Raw genomic sequence first — 11,400 nt, 5'->3', positions numbered from 1 at the left:
AATTTTATTGAAATTCGTCAAAAGAATTAAATTATTTAAAAATTGATAAAATTCTTTATGAATGAATTCTCGTAGAATTTTCTAATAAAAATTGATTTAAAAATGGATTTCAGTTAAAATTTTATATTATAATTGAATATTAAAAGCATTAGAGCGTGAATATTAAGAAATAATTCTATTATTTAAGAATTTGTGGATAAAATTCTTTATCAGAATTTAATTTTAAGAAACATTCAATTATTCAATAAATTATTTGTTTTCATTTTATTTTTATTTAAATAATTGATTTCAATTATCTTTATAAATAATAACATTCTTCGCTGAAATTCAATTATTTTAAGAAATTTTAATCTATTTCTTGGTAAAAAAAATCAATTATCATCATAAGTAATAAAATTGCTCGCTGTAATTCAATTTTTTTTTAAATTTTAATAAAATTCTGTGAAATAATTCAATTATTTTCAAATTTTTTGATAAAATTCTGTATAACAATGAAATCATTTTCATAAATTATTAAATTCTTTAAAATAATTCAATTATTTTCATAAAAAGTACTAGTTTCAAATTTAATGTTATTTAAAAGTTTTTGAGGTGAAAAAAAATCCATGAAGAAATTCAAGGTTTATATGTTTTTCGAAAATGTTTTCGGACACTAAAAAGCAGAATTTTCGTTATAATTTTAGAACTTTGATATTTTTACATTACTTTTAAATTTTAATGAAATTCCTTGGTTCTTCTTATTTGCGGCAACCCTGTTAAAGATTTTGAATGTCTTCCTAAAATTTTCAACGTTCAATCGAATGGAAACTTTTTTTTTAAATTTACTATGCTAAAATGAAAAATAATTAAAATTATTAGCATCTACTTACCTAGTTAAAAATTAATTTTCTTAATGTAAACAAAATAATTTTTTATAAAAAAAATACAGATTAATGAAAAGAAAAGAAATGAAAAGAAATGAATATAATATCGTCGTTCATTTTTACGTTAATGAGGCTATAATTAAATTTTTAAATGAGGCTGAAGTCCGCAACGTTTTTAAAAACGAAAAATCAAAGAGAATTTTTTTTCAACTTAAAATCATCTATAATTTTCAGGTTCTTAAGCTTTTAAGAAATTATTAAGTAATTCGTTCGTAAGTTTTTAAGAAATTATTAAGAAACAATTTCTTAAAAACTTACAACGAACCTGAAAATTATAGATGATTTGAGGTTGAAAAAAAATTCTATTTGTTTTTTCGTTTTTAAAAACGTTGTGGACTTCAGCCTCATTTAAAAATTTCGGGACCATTTTTTAATTAGATTCTAGATTTTAGATCAGATTACAAATTCAATATTTGATTTATGGAAATTAAATTTATTGTTTTCTTTTAGGTAAACGTTCAAGCTTTGGAACGCTCGTACGTCGATGGCAATACTCTGCCGAGAACAATGGTTCACGTCGCAGTGGGCGACAATCATCGTTACGTGGATCAGAAAAATGGAGTTCACTTCCAGGATCAAATGTCAGGTCACAGAATGGTTCGAGTTGCCGGAGCCGATGTAGTTCCAAACTCCGGCTACAATAGTCTTCCCAGTAAGTCGCGACGCCATCCAGTAGGTTTCACTAATTACTCATGTAGTGCTGCCGTGCCAACTTCCAATCCCAAGTGTTACCGAACCATGTACCTCGTCCCCTACAATGGAATAACGGATCCAGCTTATCAAAATCTTCAAAGGATTCTCCCGGCGCACTCGACGCCCACCAACTACGCGAATCACATCGACCGCTATCCCTATCCAAGGAATCGCATCGATCAACAGCAGCAGCAGCAGCTGCAACAGCAGCCACGCTATTACGTCCGGCCTAATAATCCCCCAACTTCGAATCTCTCAGGTCTTCACTCTCAGCCCCAGTTGCATCTTCATTTACACCAGTCGGACGAAATTCACGTCGCGAGTCCGCCAGTCGCTCTCAATCACACAGTGCAAACGATACACCATCAGCACCATCAAGTCGCTTCCTACAGCGGTCAACCGGTGCCATCCTACACTGTCATCGCTCCACCTCGACCCACTGCTCCCTATTCCCATCAAGTTCATTTGTCCCGAAGTGCAAGTGACGTACAAACCCAAACAGTCTCCGTACCAACCGCTGTCGGCGTCATCGGCGGCGGCGGTGGCGGCTCAACCCTCACCACATTCACTGGAAGCACTCAAATACTCGGCACCATGACATCATCAACAATTCTAGCCTCGCCCACTAAACTCCAACAACATCAAAGGAATAATCCTTGCACTGTCGCTGAACGCGGAGTCCCCGAGGGGGCCGCCAGTGCACCAGCTCAGGATTTCAATCAAACGAGTTCCACTAATTCGAGCCATGCAGTTACGAACTCGTTTATAGGTCATCCCAATAACGTGCCTCCACCCAACACACAGAACTCTGTATACTACGCGATGAACGTGTAAACGGATTACTTGGAGGGATTCACCTTATACGGCTAATTAAGTCGAGGAATTAGAGTTTCGCTTTATCAGGCGGAGTGGCGGAGAAACAAAAAAAAAAAAAAAAGAAACTCGCGGCAAGGATTGTAAAAGTTAGAAATAGTAAAACGAAACATGGAAATGTGGTTACATCGTTAATTTTGGATGGAACCCACAAGTTGTAGTCTGCAATTGCTTGCTGTGGCCGCGCCAATAAGCAAATGGGGTCATGTACAAGTTACATGTGCGTGCTCTTCGTTTGCACTGTTTCCCACGAGTATTCGAGTTTACCACTAAGTAAAGTGGATTATTAGTTGTGGCCGCGTTTGGCTTATTTTTTTTTTTCTTTTATACGTACATAGTTGCACCCAAAGTGGGCTTTTTTTTAAGAAAGAAAAATTGTGTGACTCAGCTGCAAAACGCTCAGGACTTGCAAAAAGTGTACCAAAGGTATTTTTCTCTTCTGGCTTTTATAGATTTTCTATTATCTGGCTATTTTTTTTTTAATAACGCCCTGTCCGTTATCATTTGATGGCGATTTCTTTTTAAACTTCTTGATCTTGTCGCTGGTTTGATTATTAATTCAGGGTGACTATTAATATTTTTCTTAAAATATTTTCCCCTGATCTTTTTTCCCTGATATTTTTCCAGGAAAAAATAAGTGAAAGTAAAATTGGTAAAGGGAATCAGGGAAAAGACATGGAATTTTATCAAAATAACTGGAAAAATATTTAATTTTTAGAATTCGGATTTTGCGTTTCCAGCAGCCTTTGAAAATATTAATGAGATTTATTTCTTCTGGAACATTTTTTGTTTACCTTATTAAATTCAAAATTATCACGAATTTTAATAAAAAAAAATTAAATTTTTTCTATTGCTGACAATTATTTATTTTAAATAATTTAATTCTTGAAGACCTAACATAACATTTTTTTATTTTTAAATATCAACTATAATTTTTGAATAATTTCAGCTTCAAAATTCTTGGAAAGAATTCAATTATCTTTATAAATAATAAAATTTTTCGCTGAAATTAAATTATTTTCAAAAATTTTAGTCAATTTCTTGGTGAAGAAAATCTATTATTTTCATAAATAACAAAATACTTCAAAAGAATTCAATTATTCACAAAAATTTTAATAGAATTCTATATAAAAATTCAATATACGAAATCAATTATTTTCAAAAATTTTAATTTTAATTTTAATTTTTGTCAAGAATTCAATTATCCTTATAAATAATAAAATTCTCCGATAAAATTCAATTATTTTCAAAAAATTTAATAAAATTTCTGTAAAAAATCAATTATTTTCATAAACAACAAAATCTTTCTCAGAAGTTCAATTATTTCCAAAAATTTTGATAAAATTCTATGTATAAAAAATCAATTATTTTCAAAAAATTTAATCAAATTCTTGTTAAGAATTCAATTATCTTTATAAATAATGAAATTCTCCGATGAAATTCAATTATTTTCAAAAATTTTAATCATTTCCTTAACAAAATTCAATTATTTTTATAAAGAATAAAATCCTTCACAGGAATCCAATTATTTCCAAACATTTTAATTCATTTCTAGAAATGAATTCAATTATCTTTATAAACAATAAAATTCTTAGCTAAAATTCTTTTATTTTTGAAAATTTTAACGTATTTCTTGGCAATAATTCCATTATCTTTATAAAATAATAAAATTCTTCTCTGAAATTCAAAAATTTTAATAAAATTCTTCGCAAAAAATCAATTATTTTGATAAATAATAAAATAAATAATAAAGCCCTTCACAGGAATTCATTTCTGTCTAAAAATTTTGATAAAATAAAATATAAAATTATAATTTTTATAAGAATTGAATTATTTTCAACACAATTTTAATTAAATTCTGTGAAAAAATTCAATTATTTCCAAAATTTTTAATAAATATCTGTTAAGAATTCAGTTATTTTCAAAATTTTTGATAAAATTTTTTATAAGAATTCATTTATTTTCATAAATAACTAAATTCTTTAAAATAATTCAATTATTATCGATAAAATAATATAATTTCTCAAAAAAATTAAATTATTTTCAAAAATTTTAATCAATTTCATGACAAGAATTCAATTATTTCTATAAAATTCTTCGCTGAAATTCAATTATTTAAAAAAAATTTAGTCAATTTTGGAACATGAATTCAATTATCTTTATAAATAAAAATTTTCTTCGCTGAAATTCAATTATTTCTAAAAACTTTGATGAAATTCTTGATAAGAATTGAATTATTTTCAATACAATTTTAATTAAATTTCTCAAAGCAATTTAATTATTTTTAAAAATTTTAATAAAATTCTGTGGAATAATTCAATTCTTTTTCAAATTTTTGATAAAATTCTGTATAAAAATTAAATTATGTTCATAAATAATTGAATTATTTTCATTTAAAACAAAATTCTCCCCAGGAATTCAAATATTTTCATTTTAAATAAAATTCTTCCCAGGAATTCAATTATTTGCGATAAAATAATATAATTTCTCGAAAAAATTTAATTATTTTCAAAAATTTTAATTTATTCCCGAAATTTATATGAAATTGTTTATGAGATTTCAATTATTTTTATAAATAATAAAATTTTTAAAAACAATTTAATTATTTTCGAAACAGTAAAAAAAAGTCGTAATTCTTTCTAAAAATACATGACAAAAATCAAAGTTTTGTGGCGACACTACAGGAGAAAAATAGAAAAAAAATTTTTACCACAAACCCTAAATTAATAATCAAATTGTACATTGATTACAGATTTAAAAGAAATCAAGAAAACCGATCCGAATGGTTATTTCTAATAATCCAGTTGTCTTTTAATTACAATTTTCTATTTAAAAATCACAACATGAATGAAGTTCACTTTTATTATCAACAATTGGAAAAAGAAAATATTTTGTAAGCAGAAAACAATATTTAACAATTTTTCTTTTGAAAATTGTTAATTAAGAAAGATGTAAATTCTTTTAGACAAAAATTTTAATGGAAAATTATTTTCTTTTTATAAATTGTTCCTTTTAAACTTTGTGAACTTCACCAATGCAAATAACATGACAATTTAATTCGTTTCATTAGAATTCTAACGAGATATTCTCAAAAATTATAAGTAAGAATATCGTAAAATTAATTTATATTATTACTCTTACAATTGGAATTAATTATTGGAATTAATTAAAATTCAAAACGTGAAGAAACTGTTAAGTAATAAAAAATTGAATTAAAGTCTAAAGTCCGCAACTTTTCTATGAAAAAATTAAAAAAAGAATAATTTTTTCTAATTAAATCATTTCCAATTTTGACGTTAATAATGATTTGAGAAATTAATTTTTTTAGCGAATAATGACACGAAAATAATTTGAAATTGAAAATTAATTTGAAGCTAAATTAATGTATTTTGTCTCATTTTTTCATTTTCGTTTTTCAAACGTTGTATGAACTTCGACTTTATTGAATTGGACAAATGTATTAAAATAATTCATTCGGAAATCGATTTTAAATAGAATCGAAAATACTCGAGTATTTTTGAGCAGGAAACAAATTTTCTGGAAAAGAAAATTTCTAGTAGGTCTGAATATTATGAATTTTTTTTTTTATTTGAAATTTACACTCTGATGATTACATTTAATGAAATTCTTTTATCAGTCTTGATTTTTTGTTCATCAGACGGTGGAGTAAAGCATCTTTTGTTTGTATTTAGTCAAAGGGGTGAATTTTTTATTAAAGAAAATTCTTAATAATTAAACGGTATACTACCAGGTTTCGCAAATTTTCTCTCTAATTACCGCTTTAAATATATGTACTGTATGGATACTTGAAACTCCCCTCTCTCTTTATATACATATACGTACATATTGAATGTTACCTCGTTATAATTGGAGAGAGAGAGAGATGAAATTAATTCAAGACGTGCTGAAAATGCAATCTAAATTTAAAATTTAAATATTGCTTTTAGTCAGATATTGTATTGATTTTCGGGTTTTATGTGTCGCGTTATTATTCTACAACCAAAGTCAGCATTCGATCTCTCCAGAGATTCAACTTTCTATTAAGAAGACAGCCAAGTCAACTGCATAAATATTTATTTTTTCTGCGACAAAACTCTAGAAACAAAAAAAAAGAAAAATTGAAATCACTGATTGCAAAGTTCTCACGTTTTCTCCATTTTTTGAGTCTTGGGAAATTTATTTCGCAACTCGAGAAAAATAATAAATGAAAATTTGACTGAAATAAATATATATAATTATTAGCAGTATTTGAATATTTGCAATTCATAAAAAAAATAATTCAACTTATTACAAATAATTGTAATTGCAATATTTAATTAATGGAAAATTTTATAAATATGTGAAAGAAATTTTTGCAGAGAGAAAAAAAGGGCCAGATTGAAGTCTAGAAGTAAAAAAAAAATTTAGACGCTGTAGTTTATATATTTGTCCTTACGATTCGTTTCTATTCTTTTTTCCCAGGAATATCGATTTTTTATATATCTGGGATTGAGTCTGAAACGCCAAAGATACGCCAGACAATAGTGCGATAGTATTAAAAATTTTATATGAAAAAATCACTCGAATTCGAGATTTCCACGTGAAATCGTAAATGAGATTATATCCGAAAAAAGGAGAGAGACACGTATATATGTATATCTTTAAATGCCAAAGCGTAGATAATTCTCTAGATGTTCTGCCAAACAAATCTGGTAAATTTTATGCAATGCAAATAATTAATTTGCATCCAGAATCGTTGTAAATATTTTTTTTGTTTATTATTTAAATTATTTGCTCACCTCAAAGTGTGTTTTTATTTCAAGAAAAAAAACACCCAGGTATAATTTTTTTTTTAATAGAGATTTGTTCAAATATTCAAGTTTTGAAAAATTTATTCACCGCATAATTGAAATTGAATTATTAAATTTCATTATGAAACATCATTAGCGATAGTCTTTGCCAAATTTTAATTATTGGAAAAATTTTTCTATTTTTATTAAAATTAAATTAAATTTTTAATCAATTGGAAAAATTGATGATTATGCAAAATTATTTTGTTTTTACTATCTAATAGTAATGTTAATTTTATAATATTGTTGATATTGTTTTAAAAAAAAATTATTACTGAAAAAAAGATAATATTCAGAAATAAATCTTTTGACAGAGACTAACGAAAGTGAATTTCCTCAAATAGGAAAATTTTTGATTTTATAAGTTGAAAATTGAAAGAAAATTATATTGTTGTCTCGATGTGATGAAGAATTTGTAAACCGAATTTAATTGACGAAACTGTCGTATTATAATTTGTTTTTAATATTAAAAAATCGACAGTTGTGCACAAAAAATATATAACTAAGCTTTATATATAGAATATTATTTACATGAATTTATTTAAATGTTTAATATTCTTTATCGACTAAAATACTTTTCTTTTTTTGAAAAAAGAAGAAAAAATCGTCAGATTTGCAATATTTGTAATTAGGACCAAGTCACAATTTCCAATTCGAATGAAAGATAACAATAGAAAAATTATGTAACATTCTAACAACTGAATATTACCGAAAAATAAAAATAGAAATTAATACGAATAAATATAGGAAAAAATAATTAAAGGAAGAAAGAAAAAAGAAAGAATAAAAATAAATGAAGAAAAAAATAAATAAAGAATAAAAATTAAGAAAAAAAAATCATGAATAAAAATAAATAAATAATAAAAAAAGAAAGAAAAAAAAATAAAGGTAAATAAAGAATAAACATAAATAGAGAATAAAAATATTAAAAAGTCATTAAGAGTAAATTTTATTATAATTGTGACTTGATCCTTTTTTTCAGAAAAAAACTAACCATAGATATTATGAATATTAATGAAAAATGAAAATTCTTAAACAGTAAAAATTAATTTAATATACATTTAGAATGGTATTTATAATAAACAAAAAAAAATTATTAAATCTAATATTAGTATTTGTAACAGGTAGATTTTGAGCTATGGATGTTTTGAAATTGACTCTTTAATCGTTGATGGATAATCGAATCATGGAATGATATACAATTAATGAAAAAGAAAAAAAATATGAATCGAATCATATTTTAAAAATTAAAAAAACACACACATACACAGATTTTATATAATAAAACAAGGAATTTAATAACCAAAGTCCTAACTACCGATCATTGTCGTTGTGATATCTAAGGTTTTAATTTTTAATTTATCTATAATAAACTGTAAGTTCAGACAAGTATTACGCGGCGATTATTAGATTTAAAAAAAACTGTAAATAAGAGCGATTGTTAAATTATTGTTTTTCACATCAGGACAAAACTTTGTTTATTATTATATTATTATTATATTATTATTATTATATTATTATTATATTACTATTTTTATTATTACTATTATTATTTTTAATATTAATGTTCCTAAAGTTTCGAACATTCAAATGAACGACGATATTTTTTTACTTCTTTTAATTTGTATTTTCTTTTGTTACAAAAAAAAAATTATTTTTAATATTAAAAAAATGACTCTTAACTAAGTAAATATTTAATTTTTAAACTTTTCTTCTTTGTATAATAATTTTAAAAAATATTCCAATAAAAAATTTTGTTCAAAACTTTAGGAAAATAAATATTATTATTATATTATTTTATAAATATATATTTAGTTTCTAGATCGATCTTATTTATATTTTATATTTTATACAAACGTATGTTGAACAATTGTATCTCTTAAAGCGGAAACTGTGGTAATTTTTTGTATCGACGCGAGAGATTTGCCAATTTCAAAAAAAAATTTGTATCAAATTTGAACGAAGCAAACAAATTTGTTTTTTTTTCTTTTTTGAGAAATAGACGAAAAACTACGGGAAAAAAATCTTGAAATGAGAAAGAAAATTATGAGAAAAATTAAAATTTAGATTTCTTTAAAGTTTTGAACGTTTGAATAGAAATTTTTTCTCCTTCGAATATTTTCGAATATTATTAACAAATTGTGTTTCATTAAATTTATTTAATGGAAAATGAAAAATTAATTTAACATTCAGTAAATAATTCATTATTTTTAATGTGTAAATTAATATTTTTTACCAAAATTCAATCTTCTTGGAAAGTAACAAAAAAATTCGTTCAGAACTCTAAGGACTTAAATTTAGGAAAAAGATAAACAAAGAAAATATTTTAATTAGGAACAATTTGAATTCAGGAAAAAATTAGGAAGGAAAAAATACTAAGGGAAAATTTTAACTGATAGAAGTATAAATAAAAAAAAATGGTTGGATTTGTTGGATTTATTTCAATAAAATAAAATAAAAATTTAATTTAATTAAACTAAAAAAATGTAATGATCGAAAATTTGCGAGCTTCGTTTTATTTTGTTACAAATCTTTTTTTTCGGTTTCGCGTCGACTCTTGAGGGCATAGATACGTTTTAGAGTATAGAATAATATTGGAGATTTAAATAAAATAAAGGTAAAAAAAAAATAAAACAAAAACATTTTCAACTAAATGTGCATTTGTACAAAATAATATATTAATTAAATAACAGTCATTTACAACTTCATGCCACGTGTACGAAAAAAAGAGGGCTTTGAAAACATTCAAGACTGCAATAATGAATTAACACATAATTCTGGCCTATTAATTACTACCGATATATTATAATATCTATATATTGATCGTAGAAAAATGCTGTTAAGTGTATGCATAAGATTGTCTATTATCTACATTGCGCGTGAATTACATGTTTTGTGATTGCAAAAAAAAAAAAAATTTCGAATGTTTCTTATATAAATATATATTGTCAAGTTCTCTTCATTCAGTGATTTTTCTTCATGTCTCAAAAATATATATATATACTAATATACTTATAAGCATATTGAATTAAGAAAAATAGAAATATAAATGAAATTTTAATAGATTAATAATTATTAATTATCTAATTAATTAATTTAATGTTTTTTCTATTTTTATTTTTTTACCGCCGTGCTCATTTTAATGAAGAGATTTCACTGAGAAGTCCATTCGAATATTGGCCTAAAAGTTCTAATTGTTAATCTTCCTTTTTACTGAATAAAATTCGAATGGCCACTAACATTATTTTAATTAACAATAATTACTAATTTGCTGGTTTTTATAAACTTCCTTTTTCTATAATAATATAGAAATTTAAGGAGAGCGAGAGAAAAAATTGTTCCACGAAAAAAAACCAAAATCTAAGTTGTTGATTATTTTGTTATTTATTTGTTATAATTGATTTTATTATCATAGAATTGTACAATTTGAGCAAAAAAAAATTTATGCACAAATTCCGAAAAAAACAAAAAAAAAAAAAAATGGGAAACAGAGTGTATGCTTGTATTCTAAGAAAATTATTCACGTATAATAGTGTAACAAAAAAAGATTTTAGAACAAAAAAAAAAAAATATGGAAAGAGAAACTACACAGTATTTGGGACCCTTCGTAGAACTTTTTTTAAGTAAACTAATTAAATATAGTGTTAAACGAATTTTCGCTAATTATTCAAGAATCGAGAATATTGTCTAAAGGAGAATAAATAAAAATTATGTTTCATTCAAGTCAAATGTTTAAATAATGACGAGAAAGTCCAGATAGTATTAATGAAGTATTAAATAAGTACTCAGTAATTAAGTACTTGGATTATTGCTTTAATTTACTCCTAAAATGAGTAGAGAATATTTACTAAATAATTGAGTAATTATTATGACTCGATGATTAATTATTAATTCAGTAATTATTAATTCGATGATTATAAATTCAATAAAATTATTAATTCGATAATTATTAACTCAATAATAATTAACTTAATAATTATTAACTCGATAATTATTAACACAATAATTATTAACAAAATAAATATTAACACAATAATTATTAACAAAATAATTATTAACACAATAATTATTAACAAAATAAT

General features: G+C 24.5%; 1 protein-coding gene across 3 annotated transcripts in view; it reads left to right on the top strand.

Moving 5' to 3' along the window:
- The window catches only part of LOC122499505, an 84,642-nt gene extending 81,261 nt beyond the window's left edge, over positions 1 to 3,381 (top strand). For all 3 annotated transcript variants that reach the window (XM_043607892.1, XM_043607893.1, XM_043607895.1), the window contains one exon: positions 1,374 to 3,381. In XM_043607892.1, the coding sequence (XP_043463827.1) occupies positions 1,374 to 2,450 (1,077 nt within the window). In that variant the 3' untranslated portion in view covers positions 2,451 to 3,381. The remainder of the gene's footprint in view (positions 1 to 1,373) is intronic.
- The last annotated feature ends 8,019 nt before the right edge of the window (positions 3,382 to 11,400 follow it).

The sequence above is a fragment of the Leptopilina heterotoma genome, unplaced genomic scaffold (assembly GCF_015476425.1).
Source record: "Leptopilina heterotoma isolate Lh14 unplaced genomic scaffold, ASM1547642v1 Lhet_169, whole genome shotgun sequence".
Taxonomy (NCBI): Eukaryota; Metazoa; Arthropoda; class Insecta; order Hymenoptera; family Figitidae; genus Leptopilina; species Leptopilina heterotoma.
This window is presented reverse-complemented; position numbering and strand designations above follow the sequence as displayed.